The sequence below is a fragment of the Nycticebus coucang genome, chromosome 11, assembly GCF_027406575.1.
Source record: "Nycticebus coucang isolate mNycCou1 chromosome 11, mNycCou1.pri, whole genome shotgun sequence".
Lineage (NCBI taxonomy): Eukaryota > Metazoa > Chordata > Mammalia > Primates > Lorisidae > Nycticebus > Nycticebus coucang.
The window spans coordinates 58115077-58139765 of record NC_069790.1 but is presented as its reverse complement, the minus strand read 5'-3'; the positions used below and the strand labels follow the sequence as shown (position 1 = coordinate 58139765).

Here is a 24689-nt window from a genome sequence, read left to right as displayed (position 1 = left end):
GTTTGACATTAGTTGAAGTCGATGCAATTCTATCTACCCTTTGGAATCAGTTCAGCTAAAAGGACCTGGTGCTCTTGTTGAATGGCAATAGATTCAAGGAAATGCCTACCACTTGACTCTATAAGGATATGCAAGAGTTACTCAGGATGCTTGGCCTTGGGGGAGATTCCAATCCTTTATTGCTCTGGCACATGTCAATTACTACATAAAAGGTCAAAATGCAATGTTAAATCCAAAGCCTCAGAGAAAAAGCATTCAGTTCCCAAAAGAACAGTGATAGCTTAACAATGTAAATTTTCATCTAGAGTATATCGGCGGCATTAAATTAATACTGCAGAAACAATACACTGAAGATTTACAGTAACAACTGGAAGTTCCTTCTAATGTACATATAAATAGAATCAAGGAAGCTTTTTTATATTACCTGTTTTTATGGCCTTATAGAACAAATGAACCAAATGAAAACTGAATCCCCATTCCACATCATATCCTTTATTTCTAGACAAAGATATATAATCTATTTTTATTTTCAAGGTAGTTTCTTAAGCCACATTCAAGGAAATCACAGTTTTGCTAATTTTGGATGTTGCCACTCTTCCTCTTGTACATGAAACTCCAGCAGACTTAATACTGGCAATCCATCATCTAGTCAAACCCTTCACTTGTTCTTCAAACCCATTGATTTGGGTTCTCAACATTTTCTGTGTTAATCAAAGGAGGTGTGGAATTAGTAGATTCGATGAAGACCTGTTTTTTCCTTGCCACACCGGACTTCTAGATGCCGTTTGGATTGGATTTAGAAGATGGGGAAGTACAGATGTTTCTTGGCCTGAGTCTCCTAACAGCAGAGATGTAGTAGAGAGAGGGAGACCATGAGGAGACCGGCTGTGGACTGCAGGGCACTGCCACCTGCCTTGGTGGCATTAGCTGCATTTGCAGCAACCAAGGTACTCTGGGAGGAGTTACTTGGAATTGTTACGGTTGTTTGATTTGAATAAATCTGTGTGGGTAGGAGCAGTGCCAGGAGCAGCGGCCCCAGCCCGAGCCTGGCCACCATCGCTCTGCCCATGTCCCCTCGGTTCGTGTGCGGCGCGTCTATCGGGGTGCTGGCTGTGTGGAGAACCACTGGCTCCGGGCGGGCACAGGCAAGGTCCATTCTACCAGATTCTTACAGGATCATTTAGTTTTGTAGGGATAGTAGTTGTTTTGTAAGTAATTAAGTTCTTTCAGTTAAAGAAAAATGTTTTGGAATCCCCGTGGATTCCAAAAACATTTCTGAGTAAATAGAAAGTGAAATTCTGAACATGTTGATTAAAATATGTTTTAAAGATATTCGTGATAATTTGAGGAATGATCTTAGTATATGTTAGCATTTGAAAATGAGATATCTGTAATTATTTTTGGTGGTGGTGGTGGGGAATTTTCTGAAGGAATATACTGCTGAATGCCATTTTCAAGAAGAGCATTTTGTAACTCTGAAATGGAACGTGGACAATCCAGGTGTTGGGACTCATATTTAGGATACCTTAAAAATGCCATTTTCAACATTTAAATCCTAAGATGTATTTTCCAATAGCAGTTTGTTAAGGTACTGTAATCAACTATTGTTCTTTTTAAGCATAGTTGTGCCCCGGATAAGAAGTTGTTCATTACATTAATGTATGAGTTCTGAGGATTATAGATATGTGACATTTATACTCTCTTGCCACACAGACTGAAAAAAAGTCATTTTGAAATAGAAAACTGCTTCATTCCATAAGCATGCCATTAATGCATGATTCAAGATGTCATAGTTTGGATGAGATAATCAAATTCCTCAGATGAATCAGCTGAAAGCAGCTGCTTCATTAGGAATGATTTAGAGATATGTAAATGGAAGACAGTAGATCAAAAGGGAAAAAGGTAAGTGTAAGGTAATTACTGAAAATGCAAAATGATTAAAAAATTATCATTATGAGAATTGGGCCAACTAAAAATCCTTATGCTTATGAATCTTTCAGGAAGCTCAGTATACATGAAAGTACAGCTCTAGCTGCACTGTTAACAAGCAGGGCTTGTTTAAAATCGACAGATATAAATGGCATCATTTTAAGACTGCATTTGAAAACTTTGGGGATAATTATAGAAAGAATCGACTAATATTTTTGGAAAGTCTCAGTCCAGAAAAGTTTGTTCTTAATAAAGTGAAGAACTTAATAAATAACAACATCTCATGTTTACAAGGTGTGTTTATTCGACTCAAATATTCAAGTATAGTTTTAAATATGCATAGTCATATAACACTGTCTTCATGCATAATAGCTCAAATGTTTGAATTCCTTAGACATAAAGCAACTCTTTATTTCATATGTAAAAATACAACTTCTACCTTTGCCACACACATTCTCTGCAAATAGCACCTTATATTGTTCATGCTGAAGGGTTGTCAATGCAATCATTTCTTAAAGCAATGTTTTAAAAATTCTTTGTAAACAAAACACCTGTGTTTTCTGGCAGAACAACAATGTATCAACCAAAATAGTTTTATTTAATGACTGACTGTGGTTAGCTAGCGCCCCATAATTCATTTCATAATTGGAAAAAAATGTAACATTTGCTGACATCATCTGAGTGCTGATCTGGAACCATTGAATAGGGAATTTTCCAACAAAAACGATTTAATTTTCCACTTCACAATTCAGGAAGAATTTAGGATTAGGGAGTTTGGAATGATTTTCATTTTCAGGATTTTAGCTCAAAATTTGCACAGGAAGGAAGACGGAATGAACATAATTCAGTTTCAAAGACAACACTTTATCTGTAAAATCCTACTTCCTCTTCTATATATTAATGCCAGTCTCAGATCAAATATATTAATCTCTGAAGATAAAATTGTCTTAGGAATGAAAAATCTAATGAGCAACGAAATATAGTTACTGTTAAGTTCTATTCCATAAGAATTTCTTTAAAAAACAGTGACCTAATTCTTGCTTACCTAGATCTCCAGTTTATCTGAAAGTTTCCCAGGCAAAATATATAATAGAATACATCAATGATTATTTAAAAGTAATACACTTCTAGTTGTAGTAGCATTATTTGCTATTGATACAGAAATAGGTTCAACCTACTGCAAATATGGTCAAAGAATATCTAATCTGTCTTTCTTAAGAAAATTCATCCTAGGGTGGTACCTGTGGCTCAGTGAGTAGGGCGCCGGCCCCATATACCAAGGGTGATGGGTTCAAACCAAGCCCTGGCTGAACTGCAACCAAAAAATAGCCAGGCATTGTGGTGGGCGCCTGTAGTCCCAGCTGCTTGGGAGGCTGAGGCAGGAGAATCATGGAAGCCTAAGAGCTAGAGGTTGCTGTGAGTCCTGTGACATCATGGCACTCTACTGAAGGCGGTAAAGTGAGACTCTGTCTCTACAAAAAAAAAAAAAAAAGAAAGAAAAAAACAAAGTTCATCCTATGTCAGAGAGGAGACAGAGAGAAAACTCATTTTTGAAGTTGACATTTTTGATATTTTTGTCTCCTTTCATTTAAACGCTGTCTTGTGAATGTTCTTTTTTTTTTTTTTTGCAGTTTTGGCTGGGGCTGGGCTTGAAACTGCCACCTCTGGTATATGGGGCCAGCGCCCTACTCCTTGAGCCACAGGTGCTGCCCAGTGAACATTCTTAACTCTCTACTTCTATTCTATATGTGGCTGGCTTTCCTCCAAAGTTATGACCTGGGTTAACCTATCTATCTGCTTACCTTGTGCCAGCATCTCAACAATTCAAATGGCTGGAAAAAAAAATACAAAACTATGTGACTTGGTCTGTCTTTAAATTCTGCAGACATAAATCTCAGATGGGCACTCAAACATGTCTGGAATCTTTCAAAACTTTCATAATGTTTTCACCTGCCTATATGCCCAAATAATCATTTCATGCTTTCTCTTTGAAACTCCTACATTACCTAGCCTCTCTGCTAGACTCACTGGTCACCATAGGCTTGTCTTATATTCATCAGGGAAGCAGGAGCAGTTAGATAGAAACTCCCTAATCCTTCTCCGGGAAAGCCACCAGCCTGCTTGCATGATTTCTCCACACTCTTTGACTTCCTTGTGATTACTGTGAATGATGTGTCTTGGCCCAGGTCAAAAGATAACTTGGCCATTGTACTCCAGATCCTTTCCAGGGACTATGTTTTTATAGTTTTCCCCTCTGTCCTGTCCACATGTCTTTTGAATTGCTACCCCATAACCCTGTTCCCCTTCATAAGATTCATCTTTAAAGAGTTATCTAGATTTGCTTGCTGTTATGGACTGAATTGTATCCCTCCAAAATTCATAGGTTGAAGCTTTAACCCCCAAAGTAGGGGTTAGATCTGAGCAGCCTCCTAAGTAGAGGAAGAGAAAGCAGGGATCTCTCTATCCACACACACAGAGAAGAGATCATGTGAGGATATAGTGAGAAGGCAGCCATCTATAATCTAAGAAAAGAGGCTTCAACAGAAATGAACCCTGACAGCACCTTAATATTAGACTTCTTGTTTAAGCCACTCAGCATGAGCAGACTTACACACTACCCTTACTTTTTCAACTTACATTCCCTTCTAACCCACTCAATTGGCCGTCTATCCCTATAACTTCACTATCTTTGCACTGATCAAAACTATTGACAACAAGACTATTTTTCACAAACATTAGGCCATTCTGTTATTCCCTCTGCCTGCTCCCTCACCAGCATTTGCAAAGTTGATCACTGCTTCCTTTCCCTTTCTCGGTGACCCTGGTGCCATGCTGTTTTGGTTTCCTTTCTTCATTGGCTGCTGCTTCTCAGTGTTCATTGTGGGTTCTTCCCCCTCCTCTGCACAAATGCTAAAGGTAAGAGCATTCCAGAGCTGTGTCCTGGCCTCCTTTCTTTTCTCTATCTTGTCAGCCTCATTCAGTCCCATGGCTTTAAATACTATTTGTATACTGACAAGTTCCAAACCACCTATTCATCTCTGGCCTCCTTTCTGAGCTCCAAAGTGTAGATCAAGATCCCTCTTTGACTGTTCCACATGAACATCAAATAGGTATCTCGATTTTAATGTGCCAAAAATAGAACTTTTATTTGCCTCCCCCAATTCCAGTCCTACTCGGTCTTTTTCTAGTATACAAGTATGGCATCACCATCTACCTCATTGCTCCAGCCAAAAATCCAGGAGTCGACCTTGATTCCTCTCTTTTCTTCATTTATCTTCCCATTTAAAACCCTTGGTAAGACCACTGGTTAAAGTAAGGCTTTTGATTAAAGGTACTTTGACATCTTCTACCTTTTTTCTGTTCCCTTTTAGACCCTTTCAGTCCAAGCTGTCAAAGTCTCTACTATGGTCTGTCCTTTATCTTCTATCTCTACCAAAATTCCCTGCTGGTCCTCACCTCCCAGTTCAAGTGGAATTCCAATGAAATGGATAGGTAGTAGTCAGAGTGCTTTTTAAAAATAAAAATCAAATCATGATGCTCTAATTTCTCTAAAGACTTCTTTAATGACTTCTCATCAGCATTAGAATAAAATTCAGAGTCAGGACCTAAAACACTGTAGGGCTTTTAAATACAAAATTGTTTCACTATTAAGTATGATGTTAGCGACAACCAGAACTCCCTAGCTGGAGCAGCCCCAGAGAAACTACTCAGGGTCAGTCCCTACAAAGATCCAGCAACAATAGAGTGATCCTGCTGGGGTCTAATCTGGGAGAGACACCTCCCCAACTCTGAGGATGGCCAGAGGCAATAGTGAAAAACATCATGAGGTAAAATCAACAGAAAAACTCTGGCAATATGAATAATCAGAGTAGATCAACTCTCCTAAGGATCAATGGGGCAGACACAACACAAGATCCCACGCACAAACAAATAGCTGAGATGTCAGAAATCGAATTCAGAATCTGGATAGCAAATAAGATTGAATTAGAACTCCAAGCAGTAACTCAAAAGATATCTCAAGAATTCAACAAATTCAAAGACCAAATGACCAAAGATTTTGACACATTGAGACAAGAAGTTGCATCCCTTAAAGATCTGAGAAACACAGTAGAATCCCTCAGTAACAGAATGGAGCAAGCAGAAGAGAGGATTTCTGACATTGAAGACAAAGTTTTCGAACACTCCCAAACTCTCAAAGAGGATGAGAAATGGAGGGCAAAAACATACCACTCTCTCAGAGAGCTCTGGGATAATTCGAAGAAAACTAATATTCGTCTTATAGGGATCCCTGAAAGTGACGAAGTGGCCTCACAAGGCACAGAGTCTCTTCTCCATGAGATGATGAAGGAGAACTTTCCAGACATGCCAAGAGATCCTGAAATTCAGATAGCAGACAGTTTCATAACTCCAGCATGACTCAACCCAAATAAGACATCCCCCAGACACATCATAATCAATTTACTAAAGTTAATATGAAGGAGAAAATTCTGAAAGCTGCCAGACGAAAGAAAACCATTACCTACAAGGGGAAGAATATTAGAATAACTGCAGATCTCTCTGCTAAAACCTTTCAAGCTAGAAGAGGATGGTCATCTACTTTCAATCTCCTAAAACAAAATAACTTTCAACCCAGGATCCTGTACCCAGCTAAACTGAGTTTCATTTATGACAGGGAAATTAAATACTTCAATGACATTCACATGTTGAAGAAATTTGCCATAACTAAACCAGCTCTCCAGGATATTCTCAGACCTATCCTTCATAAAGACCAGCATAATCCTTCACCACAAAAGTAAACTCACCCAGAAAATTTTGATCAAATTCCAACTTCCACAGTCGCAAAAGGATTAAAAATGTCCATGGGACACTTGAAAGGCTTATCAATATTCTCAATTAATGTGAATGGTTTAAACTGTCCTCTAAAGAGGCACAGGTTAGCTGACTGGATACAAAAACTCAAGCCAGATATCTGCTGCATACAAGAATCACATCTTACATGAAAAGACAAATGTAGACTCAAGGTGAAGGGATGGTCATCTATATTCCAGGCAAATGGAAAGCAGAAAAAAGCAGGCATTGCAATCCTGTTCGCAGATGCAATAGGTTTTAAACCAACCAAAATAATTAAGGATAAGGATGGACACTTCATATTTGTTAAAGGTAATAATCAACTTGATGAGATCCCAATTATTAATATTTATGCACCCAACTATAATGCACCTCAATTTATAAGAGAAACTCTAACAGACATGAGCAACTTGACTTCCTCCAGTTCCATAGTAGTTGGAGATTTTAACACCCCTTTAGCAGTGCTGGATAGATCCTCCAAAAAGAAGCTAAGCAAAGAAATTTTAGATTTAAACTCAACCTTTCAACATCTGGACTTAACAGACATCTACAGAACATTTCATCCCAACAAAACTGAATACACAGTCTTCTCATCAGCCCATGGAATATACTCTACAATCGACTACATCCTAGGCCACAAATCTAACCTCAGCAAATTTAAAAAAATAGAAATTACTCCTTGCATCTTCTCAGACCATCATGGAATAAAAGTTGAACTCAATAACAACAGGAATCTGCATACCCATATAAGAACATGGAAGCTAAACAACCTTATGCTGAAGGATAGATGGATTATAGATGAGATTAAGAAGGAAATCACCAAATTCTTGGAACAAACCAAAAATCAAGACATCAATTACCAGAACCTCTGGGATACTGCAAAGGCAGTCCTAAGAGGGAAATTTATAGCACTGCATGCCTTCCTTAAGAAAATGGAAAGAGAGGAAGTTAATAACTTAATGAGACATCTCAAGCAACTGGTGAAGGAAGAACACTCCAACCCTAAACCCAGCAGAAGAAAATAAATAACCAATATCAGAGCAGAACTAAATGAAATTGAAAACAAAAGAATGATACAACAGATCAATAAATCCAAAAGTTGGTTTTTTGAAAAGTTAAATAAAATAGATAAACCTTTGGCCAACCTAACCAGGAAAAAAGGAGTAAAATCTCTAATTTCATCAATCAGAAACGGTAACGATGAAATAACAACAGACCCCTCAGAAATTAAAAAAATTCTTAACAAATACTACAAGAAACTCTGTTCTCAGAAATATGAAAATCTGAAAGAAATCGACCAATACCTGGAATACACCACCTACCAAGACTTAGCCAGAAGGAAGTGGAAATGTTGAACAGGCCTATATCAAGTTCTGAAATAGCATCAACTATACAAAATCTCCCTCAAAAGAAAAGCCCAGGACCAGAAGGCTTTAGATCAGAATTCTACAACCTTTAAAGAAGAACTAGTACCTATACTAAACCTCTTCCAAAATATAGAAAAAGAAGGAATACTACCCAACACATTCTATGAAGCAAACATCACCTTGATCCCCAAACCAGGGAAAGACCCCAAAAGAAAAGAAAATTATAGACCAATATCACTAATGAATATTGATGCTAAAATACTCAATAAGATCCTAACAAACAGAATCCAACAACACATCAAAAAAATTATTCACCATGACCAAGTGGGATTTATCCCAGGGTCTCAAGGCTGGTTCAATATACGTAAATCTATAAATGTAATTCAGCACATAAACAAACTAAAAAATAAGGACCATATGATTCTTTCGATTGATGCAGAAAAAGCTTTTGATAATATCTAGCATCCCTTCACAATCAGAGCACTTAAGAAAATTGGTATAGAAGGGACATTTCCTAAACTAATAGAGGCCATCTACAGCAAACCCACAGCCAATATTGTATTGAATGGACTTAAACTGAAATCATTTCCTCTTAGATCAGGAACCAGGCAAGGTTGCCCATTGTCTCCATTGCTCTTTAACATTGTAATGGATGTTTTAGCCATTGCAAGCAGGGAAGAAAAGGCGATCAAGGGTATCCACATAGGGTCAGAAGAGATCAAACTTTCACTCTTCGCAGAGGATATGATCTGGAAAACACTAGGGATTCTACTACAAAACTTTTAGAAGTGATCAAGGAATATAGCAATATCTCAGGCTACAAAATCAACACCCATAAATCTGTAGCCTTTATATATACCAACAATAACCAAGCTGAAAAAACAGTCAAGGACTCTATTCCTTTCACAGTGGTGCCAAAGAAGATGAAATATTTGGGAGTATACCTAACAAAGGACGTGAAAGATCTCTACAAAGCAAACTATGAAACTTTAAGAAAAGAAATAGCTGGGAGCAAGATGGCAGCCGAGTATCAGCTTCCTTGCATCTGGGCACCGTGAGTCTGGGGAGATAGGACTCCAGGCATCTCTGGCTGGTGGGATCTGCCTATCATCACCCCTGAGAGGATACAGGGAGTTAGCGAGAGACTTCTGGACCCCAAGAGGAGGACTAAAACAGTGGAAAACCGGCAAGTGGTTGCATGTGTTGAATCCGTCTAAACCCGCCCGCAACTGTAAGTTCAGTAGCAGCAAGACTGCAAACCAGAAAGACCTTACCTGTGAACTGTTTTGGTGTCTTTGGACTTGGCACTCAGCTGAATTGCTTTGGGGAGCGCCTGAGTGGGAGTGTGGAGAACTTTGGCCATTGTCTAGGGCCCCAGTCTGAGCCGCTGAGCCAGACGGAGCTAATAGTGTTTGGCTCTGGGTCACAGGCAGCCATTGTGAGCTACCTGCCCCAGCAAGTTCCGCCCTCAGGGTCGCAGAGATAGAATTGGGTGGGAGCTGGTAACCCAGTGACCAAGTAGCCTAAGGGCGGGGTCTGAGCCGCCTTGCAGCCCTAACCCTCGGGGGCAGAGGGAGACCAGTTTTGGCACACAGAGTAAGTGGATAGCCACTTCAGCAGTGAGTCCAGCGACAAGCACTTCCCTGGGAAAGCTTCTGCTCAGCAAGTGAACAAGTTCAAAGTGCCTTTTAAGTGGGCTGAAGAGAGATTTAGGGTGTCTACCTGCTGGGGTTTCAGAAACTAGCAGCCTCCAGTCATATCAGAACTGTAATTAACATCTCATACCCCAGAAGACCACGTGTTGCCCAGACAATATTCAATAACATATGTATACTGCTTTGTTTTTGGTTTGGTTGTTTTTTTTGTTTATTTTGATGTTGTCGATTGTTGTTTTGTTTTTTACGTTCAACCTTTTCCATACAGATCCTTTTTCTTTCTCAATTTTTCTAGTTTAATTATAATTTCCCATTGCTGCCTATTACAATAATTAGAACTTCATTTTTGTTAGTGTTTCTATGCCTATTATTTGGTTTTTCCAGCCAATTTTATCCTGTAAAGTTTTCTGTTTGCTTGTTTTGGTTTGATTTATAGCATTTTTGTCTTTCCTCTCTACTTGGTGGAGGTGGGATACTGTGTCTGATCAGGTTAGCAAAGAGCTGCTGACCTCAAGGGAACCACCCAACTGGGCACCCCCAGAAGGTGGGTTTTTTTTTAAGGTTGTATCAAAGTACCCTACTGTACACCTATATTGCTCTGTCTCCCTCTTTCTGTGCCTCTCTTCTTTTTGTCAATATTCCTTTTACCAACTTCCTCTCCTTTCTCTATTTTTCTTTTTTTTTTCTTATCACTCCGTCCTCCTTTCTTTCATCCCTTTTTTGCTCTTCAACCTTCTCACCCTTCTGGTCCTGTAACCCTTAGTCCGCAGGCATGAGAACTTAAGAGCAAGAGGAAGTGAAAGGAAAATTAGGGCAAGGAAACAGATAAAAGAAATCACTCATGAGGAAGAATCAGCAGAAAACTCCAGGCAACATGAAGAACCAGTCCAGAACAACCCCGCCAAGGGACCATGAGATGTTAGGAATGATAGAAAGGGAATTTAGAATTCCTAACAGAAATGTTAGGAATGATAGAAAGGGAATTTAGAATACACATGTTGAAAACAATGAAAGAAATGATGGAAACAAAGAAGGAAACTGCTAATAAAGTGGAAATTAACCAAAAGGAAATCCAAAAACAGAATCAAATAAGAGATGAACGATATGAAGAATATAAAAAGGATATAGCAGAGCTGAAGGAAATGAAACAGTCAATCAGGGAACTTAAAGATGCAATGGAAAGTATCAGCAACAGGTTAGACCATGCAGAAGAAAGAATTTCAGAGGTAGAAGACAAAGTTTTTGAGATAACTCAGACAGTAAAAGAGGCAGAAAAGAAGAGAGAGAAAGCAGAACATTCACTGTCAGAATTATGGGACTTTATGAAGCATTCCAACATACGAGTTATAGGAATTCCAGAAGGGGAAGAAGAATGCCCCAGAGGAATGGAAGCCATACTAGAGAATATTGTAAAAGAAAGTTTCCGAAACATCACCAAAGATTCTGACACACTGCTTTCAGAGGGATATCAGACCCCAGGTCGCCTCAACTCTAACCAAGCTTCTCCAAGACACATTGTGATGAACCTGTCCAAAGTCAAGACAAAAGAAAAGATTCTGCAAGCTGCCAGGAGTAAGCGCCAGTTGACCTACAGGGGCAAATCCATCAGAGTTACCGCAGACTTCTCTAATGAAACTTTCCAAGCAAGAAGACAATGGTCATCTACCTTTAATCTACTTAAACAGAACAATTTTCAGCCCAGAATTCTGTACCCTGCTAAGCTAAGCTTCAGAATTGACGGAGAAATCAAATCATTTACGGATATACAAACATTGAGGAAATTTGCCACAACAAGACCAGCTCTACAGGAAATACTTCAACCTGTTCTGCACACTGACCACCACAATGGATCAGCAGCAAAGTAAGAACTCAGAAATCAAAGGACAGAACCTAACCTCCACACTGATGCAAAAGATAAAACTAAGCAATGGCCTCTCACAAAATAAGACGAATAGAATACTACCACACTTATCAGTTATCTCAATAAATGTTAATGGCTTGAATTCCCCACTGAAGAGACATAGATTGGTTGACTGGATTAAAAAACACAAGCCATCCATTTGCTGTCTGCAAGAAACACACCTGGCTTCAAAAGACAAATTAAAGCTCTGAGTCAAGGGTTAGAAGCCAATTTTTCAGGCAAATGGAATTCAGAAGAAAAGAGGAGTTGCAATCTTATTTTCAGATACATGTGGATTTAAAGCAACTAAAGTCAAAAAAGGCAAAGATGGTCACTTTGTATTGGTCAAGGGAAAACTACAACAAGAAGACATTTCAATTCTAAATATCTATGCACCCAATTTAAATTCTCCCAGATTCTTGAAACAGACATTACTCAGTCTGAGCAATATGATATCTGATAATACCATCATAACAGGGGATCTTAACACTCCTCTTACAGAGCTGGACAGATCCTCTAAACAGAAATTAAACAAGGATATAATAGATTTAAATGAGACCCTAGAACAACTGTGCTTGATAGACGCATACAGAACACTCCATCCCAAAGATAAAGAATATACATTCTTCTCATCACCCCATGGAACATTCTCCAAAATTGATCATATCCTGGGACACAAAACAAATATCAAGAGAATCAAAAGAATTGAAATTTTACCTTGTATCTTCTCAGACCATAAGGCACTAAAGGTGGGACTCAACTCTAACAAAAATGCTCGACCCCACCCAAAGGCATGGAAATTAAACAATCTTCTGTTGAATAACAGATGGGTGAAGGAAGAAATAAAACAGGACATCATTAACTTCCTTGAGCATAACAACAATGAAGACACAAGCTACCAAAACCTGTGGGATACTGCAAAATCACTTTTGAGAGGAAAATTCATCGCTTTAGATGCCTACATTCGAAAAACAGAAAGAGAGCATATCAACAATCTCACAAGAGATCTTATGGAATTGGAAAAAGAAGAACAATCTAAGCCTAAACTCAGTAGAAAAAAGAAATATCCAAAATCAAATCAGAGATCAATGAAATTGAAAACGAAAGAACCATTCAGAAAATTAATGAAACAAGGAGTTGGTTTTTTGAAAAAATAAATAAAATAGATAAACCATTGGCCAGACTAACGAGGAATAGAAAAGTAAAATCTCTAGTAACCTCAATCAGAAATGATAAAGGGGAAATAACAACTGATCCCACAGAGATGCAAGAGATCATCTCTGAATACTACCAGAAACTCTATGCCCAGAAATTTGACAATGTGAAGGAAATGGATCAATATTTGGAATCACACCCTCTCCTTAGACTCAGCTAGGAAGGAATAGACCTCCTGAACAGACCAATTTCAAGCACTGAGATCAAAGCAACAGTAAAAAAGCTTCCAACCAAAAAATGCCCTGGTCCAGATGGCTTCACTCCAGAATTCTATCAAACCTTCAAGGAAGAGCTTATTCCTGTACTGCAGAAATTATTCCAAAAAACTGAGGAAGAAGGAATCTTCCCCAACACATTCTATGAAGCAAACATCAACCTGATACCAAAACCAGAAAAAGACCCAGACAAAAAGGAGAATTTCAGACCAATCTCACTCATGAATATAGATGCAAAAATTCTCAACAAAATCGTAGCCAATAGATTACAGCTTATCATCAAAAAAGTCATTCATCATGATCAAGTAGGCTTCATCCCAGGGATGCAAGGCTGGTTTAACATACGCAAGTCCATAAACGTTATCCACCACATTAACAGAGGCAAAAATAAAGATCATATGATCCTCTCAATAGATGCAGAAAAAGCATTTGATAAAATCCAGCATCCTTTTCTAATTACAACACTGAAGAGTCTCGGCATAGGTGGCACATTTCTAAAACTGATTGAAGCTATCTATGACAAACCCACAGCCAATATTTTACTGAATGGAGTAAAACTCAAAGCTTTTCCTCTTAGAACTGGAACCAGACAAGGTTGTCCTCTGTCACCTTTACTATTCAACGTAGTGCTGGAAGTTCTAGCCAATACAATTAGGCAAGACAAGGAAATAAAGGGAATCCAAATGGGAGCAGAGGAGGTCAAACTCTCCCTCTTTTCTGACGACATGATCTTATACTTAGAGAACCCCAAAGACTCAACCACAAGACTCCTAGAAGTCATCAAAAAATACAGTAATTTTCAGGGGGAGCAAGATGGCAGCTGAGTAACAGCTTCCTTGCATCTGGGCACCGTGAGTCTGGGGAGATTGGACTCCAGGCATCTCTGGCTGGTCGGAACTGCCTATCATCACTCCTATGAGGATACAGGGAGTCAGCGAGAGACTTCTGGACCCCAAGAAGAGGACTAAAACCGTGGAAAACCGGCAAGTGGTCGCATGTGTTCAATCCGTCTAAACCCTCCCACAACTGTAAGTTCAGTTGCAGTGAGACTGCAAACCAGAAAGGCCTTACCTGTGAACTGTTTTGATGTCCTTGGACTTGGCACTGAGTTGAACTGCCTTGGGGAAGGCCTGAGCGGGAGTGCGGAGAACTTTGGCCGTTGTCTAGGGCCCCAGTCTGAGCCGCTGAGCCAGACAGAGCTATTAGTGTTTGGCGGTGGGTCACATGGATCCATTGTCAGTGATCTGCCCCGGCAAGCTCCGCCCTCAGGGTCGCAGAGCTAGAAACGGGTGGGAGCTGGTAACCCAGCAACCAAGTAGCCTAAGGGTGGGGTCTGAGCCGCCTTGCAGCCCTAACCCTCAGGGGCAGAGTGAGACCAGTTTTGGCACACTGGGTAAGTGGATAGCCACTTCAGTAGCGATTCCAGCGAGAAAGCTGGGAAAGCTTCTGCTCAGCAAGTTTACAAGTTCAAAGTGCCTTTTAAGTAGGCTGAAGAGAGATTTAGGGTGTCTACCTGCTGGGGTTTGAGAAATCAGCAGCCTCCAGTCGTATCAGAACTGTGACTAACATCTCATACCCCAGAAGACCACGTGTTGCCCAGACAATATTCAATAACATATACAAACTGCTTTGTTTTTGGTTGTGTATTTTTTTCTTTTTTTTTTTTTTTTTGGTTTGGTTGTTTTTTTTTTGTTTGCTTATTTTGACGTTGCTGATGTTCTTTTGTTTTTTTAATTTCAATCTTTTCCACACAGATCCCTTTTTCTTTCTCAATTTTCCTAGTTTAATTATAATTTCCCATTGCTGCCTTTTTTAATAACTTCAACTTCATTTTTGCTAGTGTTTCTACCGATTAGTTTGGTTTTTCACCCAATTTTATCCCTGTAAAGCTTTCTGTTTGCTTGTTTTGGTTTGATTTATAGCATTTTTGTCTTTCCTCTCTACTTGGTGGAGGTGGGGTACTGTGTCTGACCAGGTTAGCAAAGAGCTGCTAACCTCAAGGGAACCATGCAACTGGGCACCCCCAGAAGGTGGGGTTTTTTAAGGTTGTGTCAAAGTACCCTACTGTACACCTATATTGCCCTGTCTCCCTCTTTCTGTGCCTCTCTTCTTTTTGTCAATATTCCTTATATCCACCCCCTCTCCTTTCTCTATCTTTCTTTTTTTCTTATCACTCGGTCCTCCTTTCTTTCATCCCCTTTTTTTTGCTCTTCAACCTTCTCACCCTTCTGGTCCTGTAACCCTTAGTCCACAGGCACAACAACTTAAAGAGCAAGAGGAAGTGAAAGGAAAATTAGGGCAAGGAAACAGATAAAAGAAATCACTCATGAGGAAGAATCAGCAGAAAACTCCAGGCAACATGAAGAACCAGTCTAGAACAACCCCACCAAGGGACCATGAAGTAGCTACTGCAGATGATTCCACCAGTATAGAAATGTTAGGAATGACAGAAAGGGAATTTAGAATACACATGTTGAAAACAATGAAAGAAATGATGGAAACAATGAAGGAACTTGCTAATAAAGTGGAAAATTACCAAAAGGAAATCCAAAAACAGAACCAAATAAGAGATGAACGATATGAAGAATATAAAAAGTATATAGCAGACCTGAAGGAACTGAAACAGTCAATTAGGGAACTTAAAGATGCAATGGAAAGTATCAGCAACAGGTTAGACCATGCAGAAGAAAGAATTTCAGAAGTAGAAGACAAAATTCTTGAGATAACTCAGACAGTAAAAGAGGCAGAAAAGAAGAGAGAGAAAGCAGAACGTTCACTGTCAGGATTATGGGACTTTATGAAGCGTTCCAACATACGAGTTACAGGAATTCCAGAAGGGGAAGAAGAATGCCCCAGAGGAATGGAAGCCATACTAGAGAATATTATAAAAGAAAATTTCCCAAACATCACCAAAGATTCTGAAACATTGCTTTCAGAGGGATATCGGACCCCGGGTCGCCTCAACTCTAACCGAGCTTCTCCAAGACACATTGTGATGAACCTGTCCAAAGTCAAGACAAAAGAAAAGATTCTGCAAGCTGCCAGGAGTAAGTGCCAGTTGACCTATAGGGGCAAATCCATCAGAGTTACCGCAGACTTCTCTAATGAAACTTTCCAAGCAAGAAGACAATGGTCATCTACCTTTAATCTACTTAAACAGAACAATTTTCAGCCCAGAATTCTGTACCCTGCTAAGCTAAGCTTCAGAATTGACGGAGAAATCAAATCATTTACGGATATACAAACATTGAGGAAATTTGCCACAACAAGACCAGCTCTACAGGAAATACTTCAACCTGTTCTGCACACTGACCACCACAATGGATCAGCAGCAAAGTAAGAACTCAGAAATCAAAGGACAGAACCTAACCTCCACACTGATGCAAAAGATAAAACTAAGCAATGGACTCTCACAAAATAACACGAATAGAATACTACCACACTTATCAATTATCTCAATAAATGTTAATGGCTTGAATTCCCCACTGAAGAGACATAGATTGGTCGACTGGATTAAAAAACACAAGCCATCCATTTGCTGTCTGCAAGAAACACACCTGGCTTCAAAAGACAAATTAAAGCTCCGAGTCAAGGGTTGGAAGACAATTTTTCAGGCAAATGGCATTCAGAAGAAAAGAGGAGTTGCAATCTTATTTTCAGATACATGTGGATTTAAAGCAACTAAAGTCAAAAAAGACAAAGATGGTCACTTTATATTGGTCAAGGGAAAACTACAACAAGAAGACATTTCAATTCTAAATATTTATGCACCCAATTTAAATGCTCCCAGATTCTTGAAGCAGACCTTACTCAGTCTGAGCAACATGATATCTGATAATACCATCATAACAGGGGACTTTAACACACCTCTTACAGAGCTGGACAGATCCTCTAAACAGAAATTAAACAAAGATGTAAGAGATTTAAATGAGACCCTAGAACAATTATGTTTGATAGACGTATATAGAACACTCCACCCCAAAGATAAAGAATATACATTCTTCTCATCACCCCATGGAATATTCTCCAAAATTGATCATATCCTGGGACACAAAACAAATATCAACAGAATCAAAAGAATTGAAATTTTACCTTGTATCTTTTCAGACCATAAGGCACTAAAGGTGGAACTCAACTCTAATAAAAATGCTCAATCCCACCCAAAGGCATGGAAATTAAACAATCTTCTGTTGAATAACAGATGGGTGAAGGAAGAAATAAAACAGGAAATCATTAACTTCCTTGAGCATAACAACAATGAAGACACAAGCTACCAAAACCTGTGGGATACTGCAAAAGCAGTTTTGAGAGGAAAATTCATCGCTTTAGATGCCTACATTCGAAAAACAGAAAGAGAGCACATGAACAATCTCACAAGAGATCTTATGGAATTGGAAAAAGAAGAACAATCTAAGCCTAAACTCAGTAGAAGAAAAGAAATATCCAAAATCAAATCAGAGATCAATGAAATTGAAAACAAAAGAATCATTCAGAAAATTAATGAAACAAGGAGTTGGTTTTTTGAAAAAATAAATAAAATAGATAAACCATTGGCCAGACTAACTAGAAATGGAAAAGTAAAATCTCTAATAACCTCAATCAGAAACGATAAAGGGGAAATAACAACTGATCCTACAGAGATACAAGAGATCATCTCTGAATACTACCAGAAACTCTATGCCCAGAAATTTGACAATGTGAAGGAAATGGATCAATATTTGGAATCACACCCTCTCCCTTGACTTAGCCAGGAAGAAATAGACCTCCTGAACAGACCAATTTCAAGCACTGAGATCAAAGCAACAATAAAAAAGCTTCCAACCAAAAAATGCCCTGGTCCAGATGGCTTCACTCCAGAATTCTATCAAACCTTCAAGGAAGAGCTTATTCCTGTACTGCAGAAATTATTCCAAAAAACTGAGGAAGAAGGAACCTTCCCCAACACATTCTATGAAGCAAACATCACCCTGATAGCAAAACCAGGAAAAGACCCAAGCAAAAAGGAGAATTTCAGACCAATCTCACTCATGAATATAGATGCAAAAATTCTCAACAAAATCGTAGCCAATAGATTACAGCTTATCATCAAAAAAGTCATTCATCGTGATCAAGTAGGCTTCATCCCAGGGATGCAAGGCTGGTTTAACATACGCAAGTCCATAAATGTTATCCACCATATTAACAGAGGCAAAAATAAAAATCATATGATCCTCTCAATAGATGCAGAAAAAGCATTTGATAAAATCCAGCATCCTTTTCTAATTAGAACACTGAAGAGTACAGGCATAGGTGGCACATTTCTAAAACTGATTGAAGCTATCTATGACAAACCCACAGCCAATATTTTACTGAATGGAGTAAAACTCAAAGCTTTTCCTCTTAGAACTGGAACCAGACAAGGTTGTCCTCTGTCACCTTTACTATTCACATTAGTGCTGGAAGTTCTAGCCAATACAATTAGGCAAGACAAGGAAATAAAGGGAATCCAAATGGGAGCAGAGGAGGTCAAACTCTCCCTCTTTGCTGACGACATGATCTTATACTTAGAGAACCCCAGAGACTCAACCACAAGACTCCTAGAAGTCATCAAAAAATACAGTAATGTTTCAGGATATAAAATCAATGTCCACAAGTCAGTAGCCTTTGTATACACCAATAACAGTCAAGATGAGAAGCTAATTAAGGACACAACTCCCTTCACCATAGTTTCAAAGAAAATGAAATACCTAAGAGTATACCTAACGAAGGAGGTGAAGGACCTCTATAAAGAAAACTATGAAATCCTCAGAAAGGAAATAGCAGAGGATATTAACAAATGGAAGAACATACCATGCTCATGGATGGGAAGAATTAACATTTTTAAAACGTCTATACTTCCCAAAGCAATCTACCTATTCAATGCCATTCCTATCAAAGTACCTACATCGTACTTTCAAGATTTGGAAAAAATGATTCTGCGTTTTGTATGGAACCGGAAAAAACCCCGTATAGCTAAGGCAGTTCTTAGTAACAAAAATAAAGCAGGGGGCATCAGCATACCAGATTTTAATCTGTACTACAAAGCCATAGTGGTCAAGACAGCATGGTACTGGCACAAAAACAGAGACATAGACACTTGGAATCGAATTGAACACCAAGAAATGAAACTAACATCTTACAACCACCTAATCTTTGATAAACCAAACAAGAACTTACCTTGGGGGAAAGACTCCCTATTCAATAAATGGTGTTGGGAGAACTGGATGTCTACATGTAAAAGACTGAAACTGGACCCACACCTTTCCCCACTCACAAAAATTGATTCAAGATGGATAAAGGACTTAAACTTAAGGCATGAAACAATAAAAATCCTCCAAGAAAGCATAGGAAAAACACTGGAAGATATTGGCCTGGGGGAAGACTTCATGAAGAAGACTGCCATGGCAATTGCAACAACAACAAAAATAAACAAATGGGACTTCATTAAACTGAAAAGCTTCTGTACAGCTAAGAACACAATAACCAAAGCAAAGAGACAACCTACACAATGGGAAAGGATATTTGCTTATTTTCAATCAGACAAAAGCTTGATAACCAGGATCTATAGAGAACTCAAATTAATCCACATGAAAAAAGCCAACAATCCCTTATATCAATGGACAAGAGACATGAATAGAACTTTCTCTAAAGACGACAGACGAATGGCTTACAAACACATGAAAAAATGTTCATCATCTCTATATATCAGAGAAATGCAAATCAAAACAACCCTGAGATATCATCTAACCCCAGTGAGAATGGCCCACATCACAAAATCTCAAAACTGCGGATGCTGGCGTGGATATGGAGAGAAGGGAACACTTTTACACTGCTGGTGGGACTGCAAACTAGTACAACCTTTCTGGAAGGAAGTATGGAGAAACCTCAAAGCACTCAACCTAGACCTCCCATTCGATCCTGCAATCCCATTACTGGGCATCTACCCAGAAGGAAAAAAATCCTTTTATCATAAGGACACTTGTACTAGACTGTTTATTGCAGCTCAATTTACAATTGCCAAAATGTGGAAACAGCCTAAATGCCCACCAACCCAGGAATGGATTAACAAGCTGTGGTATATGTATACCATGGAATACTATTCAGCCATTAAAAAAATGGAGACTTTACATCTTTTGTATTAACCTGGATGGACGTGGAAGAGATTATTCTTAGCAAAGCATCACAAAAATGGAGAAGCATGAATCCTATGTACTCAATCTTGATATGAGGACAATTAATGACAATTAAGGTTATGGGGGGGGAAGCAGAAAGAGGGATGGAGGGAGGAGGGTGGGGCCTTAGTGTGTGTCACTCTTTATGGGGGCAAGACATGATTGCAAGAGGGACTTTACCTAACAATTGCAATCAGTGTAACTGGCTTATTGTACCCTCAATGAATCCCCAACAATAAAAAAAAAAAAATACAGTAATTTTTCAGGATATAAAATCAATGTCTACAAGTCAGTAGCCTTTGTGTACACCAATAACAGTCAAGATGAGAAGCTAATTAAGGACACAACTCCCTTCACCATAGTTTCAAAGAAAATGAAATACCTAGGAGTATACCTAACGAAGGAGGTGAAGGACCTCTATAAAGAAAACTATGAAATCCTCAGAAAGGAAATAGCAGAGGATATTAACAAATGGAAGAACATACAATGCTCATGGATGGGAAGAATCAACATTGTTAAAATGTCTATACTTCCCAAAGCAATCTACCTATTCAATGCCATTCCTATCAAAATACCAACATCGTACTTTCAAGATTTGGAAAAAATGATTCTGCGTTTTGTATGGAACCGGAAAAAACCCCGTATAGCTAAGGCAGTTCTCCGTAACAAAAATAAAGCTGGGCGCATCAGCATACCAGATTTTAGTCTGTACTACAAAGCCATAGTGCTCAAGACAGCATGGTACTGGCACAAAAACAGAGACATAGACACTTGGAATCGAATTGAAAACCAAGAAATGAAACTAACATTTTACAACCACCTAATCTTTGATAAACCAAACAAGAACATACCTTGGGGGAAAGACTTCCTATTCAATAAATGGTGTTGGGAGAACTGGATGTCTACATGTAAAAGACTGAAACTGGACCCACACCTTTCCCCACTCACAAAAATTGATTCAAGATGGATAAAGGACTTAAATTTAAGGCATGAAACAATAAAAATCCTCCAAGAAAGCATAGGAAAAACACTGGAAGATATTGGCCTGGGGAAAGACTTCATGAAGAAGACTGCCATGGCAATTGCAACAACAACAAAAATAAACAAATGGGACTTCATTAAACTGAAAAGCTTCTGTACAGCTAAGGAGACAATAACCAAAGCAAAGAGACAACCTACACAATGGGAAAGGATGTTTGCATATTTTCAATCAGACAAAAGCTTGATAACTAGGATCTATAGAGAACTCAAATTAATCCACGTGAAAAAAGCCAACAATCCCATATATCAATGGGCAAGAGACATGAATAGAACTTTCTCTAAAGACGACAGACGAATGGCTAACAAACACATGAAAAAATGTTCATTATCTCTGTATATTAGAGAAATGCAAATCAAAACAACCCTGAGATATCATCTAACCCCAGTGAGAATAGCCCACATCACAAAATCTCAAAACTGCAGATGCTGGCGTGGATGTGGAGAGAAGGGAACACTTTTACACTGCTGGTGGGACTGCAAACTAGTACAACCTTTCTGGAGGGAAGTATGGAGAAACCTCAAAGCACTCAACCTAGACCTCCCATTTGATCCTGCAATCCCATTACTGGGCATGTACCCAGAAGGAAAGAAATTCTTTTATCATAAGGACACTTGTACTAGACTGTTTATTGCAGCTCAATTTACAATTGCCAAAATGTGGAAACAGCCTAAATGCCCACCAACCCAGGAATGGATTAACAAGCTGTGGTATATGTATACCATGGAATACTATTCAGCCATTAAAAAAAATGGAGACTTTACATCCTTCGTATTAACCTGGATGGACGTGGAAGACATTATTCTTAGTAAAGCATCACAAGAATGGAGAAGCATGAATCCTATGTACTCAATTTTGATGTGAGGACAATTAATGACAATTAAGGTTTTGGGGAGGGAAGCAGAAAGAGGGACGGAGGGAGGGGGTGGGGCCTTGGTGTGTGTCACACTTTATGGGGGCAAGACATGATTGCAAGAGGGACTTTACCTAACAATTGCAATCAGTGTAACCTGGCTTATTGTACCCTCAATGAATCCCCAACAATAAAAAAAAATATATATATATGTATAGAGAGAGAGAGAGAGAGAGAAAGCGTGAGAGAGACATACATATATATACATACACACAGAACAAAAAGATAAACTTCAGGGAAAATATAATTTTTCCTATCATTATTACCTAAATAATATAGTATAACAACTATTTAAACAGCATTTACTTTATATTACGTATAAGTAATCTAGAGATTATTTAATGTATATGGAGGATGTGCATAGATTAAATGCAAATACTATGCTATTTTATACCAGGGACTTAACCATTCCCGGATTTTGTTATCCTAAGAAGATCCTGGATCCAATTCTCCATGGATACCAAGGGATAACTATATAATTACATGTGTGGATATATACACACATATATGTAATTTTCTTGAATTGGTCTCCATAAAAAAAAACAAAACGGCTATATCCTCTTCCCTAAACATTCTTCATCATCTCCCACAGGGAAGAAGAATCTTTCAGGAAAATCTATAATTCTTCCCATGTAGAATTATGGTAACTATTGCACAATACTCAGATTTAATTCAAAAATCATCATTTTTTGCTTATCTCAGATCTCCAGATAAGTGTGCAAATACAAAGAAGTTTATCTGTAAGAAAATAAAGGGAAACTGCCTACACATATGAATGTGTAACGAAATCACAGTGATAGATTCAGGCTTGAAAGCAAAAGCTCTATTTAATTTAATTTTTTACTTAAATTCCAAAGCAGAACTTTTAAAGTTGTCACTAATCTTAATTGATCCAGGTATGCTGCATCAACCTCATATATGGGGCAAACATTTACCCTTAAAATGACAGAAAGAATAAGAGTTCCCATGCTAGCAGTCTTCCAAAAAAAAACAAAAGAAAAGAAAAAGCTGAAGATGATAACAGATGGAAAAACATACTATGCTCATGGCTGGGAAGAATCAACATTGTTAAAATGTCCATACTACCCAAAGCAATATATAATTTTAATGCAATTCCTATTAAAGCTCCATTATCATATTTTAAAGATCTTGAAAAAATAATACTTCATTTTATATGGAATCAGAACAAAACCTCGAATAGCCAAAACATTACTGAGCAAGAAAAAGAAAGCAGGAGGAATCACACTACCAGACCTGAGACTGTACTATAAATCCATAGTGATCAAAACAGCATGGTACTGGCACAAAAGCAGAGAAGTAGATGTCTGGAACAGAATAGAGAACCAAGAGATGGATCCAGCTACTTACCGGTATTTGATCTTTGACAAGCCAATTAAAAACATTCAGTGGGGAAAAGATTCCCTATTTAACAAATGGTGCTGGGTGAACTGGCTGGCGACCTGTAGAAGATTGAAACGTTACCCACACCTTTCACCATTAACTAAGATAGACTCTCACTGAATAAAAGATTTAAACTTAAGACATGAAACTATAAAAATACTTGAAGAAAGTGCAGGGAAAACTCTTGAAGGAATTGGCCTGGGTGAATACTTTATGAGGAGGACTCCACAGGCAATTGAAGCAGTATCAAAAATATACTACTGGGACCTGATCAAACTATAAAGCTTCTGCACAGCCAAGAACATAGTAAGTAAAGCAAGCAGACAGCCCTCAGAATGGGAGAAAATATTTGTAGGTTTTACCTCCAATAAAGGTCTAATAACCAGAATCCACAGAGAACTCAAATGTATTAGCAAGAAAAGAACACGTGACCCCATCTCAGGGTGGGCAAGGGACTTGAAGAGAAACTTCTCTAAAGAAGACAGATGTACGATCTACAAACACATGAAAAAAAGCTCATCATCCGAGAAATACAAATCAAAACTACTTTGAGATATCACCTAACCCCAGTAAGAGTAGCCCACATAACAAAATCCCAAAACCAGAGATGTTGGCGTGGATGTGGAGAAAAGGGCACACTTCTACACTGCTGGTGGGAATGCACACTAATACGTTCCTTGTGGAAGGATGTTTGGAGAATACTTAGAGACCTAAAAATAGACCTGCCATTCGATCCTATAATTCCTTTACTAGGTTTATACCCAGAAGACCAAAAGTCACAATATAACAAAGACATCTGTACCAGAATGTTTATTGCAGCCCAATTCATAATTGCTAAGTCATGGAAGAAGCCCAAGTGTCCATCGACCCACGAATGGACTAGCAAATTGTGGTTCATGTATACCATGGAATATTATGCCACCTTAAAGAAAGATGGAGACTTTACCTCTTTCATGTTTACATGGATAGAGCTGGAACATATTCTTCTTAGCAAAGTATCTCAGGAATGGAAGAAAA

At 38.6% G+C, this 24689-nt stretch overlaps 1 protein-coding gene across 1 annotated transcript; it reads right to left on the bottom strand.

The window, feature by feature from the left end:
- Nucleotides 1-690: 690 nt before the first annotated feature.
- CD24 (CD24 molecule) lies at nucleotides 691-1096 on the bottom strand. Its single transcript, XM_053553940.1, has one exon. It carries the CDS (start codon nucleotides 1067-1069, stop codon nucleotides 839-841), a length of 231 nt encoding a protein of 76 aa, XP_053409915.1. The 5' UTR covers nucleotides 1070-1096; the 3' UTR covers nucleotides 691-838.
- Between the last annotated feature and the right edge of the window lie 23593 nt (nucleotides 1097-24689).

Bases quoted from the DNA above. Each gene is read 5' to 3' on its own strand.
- CD24 (XM_053553940.1), bottom strand. From the start codon at position 1,069: ATGGGCAGAGCGATGGTGGCCAGGCTCGGGCTGGGGCCGCTGCTCCTG.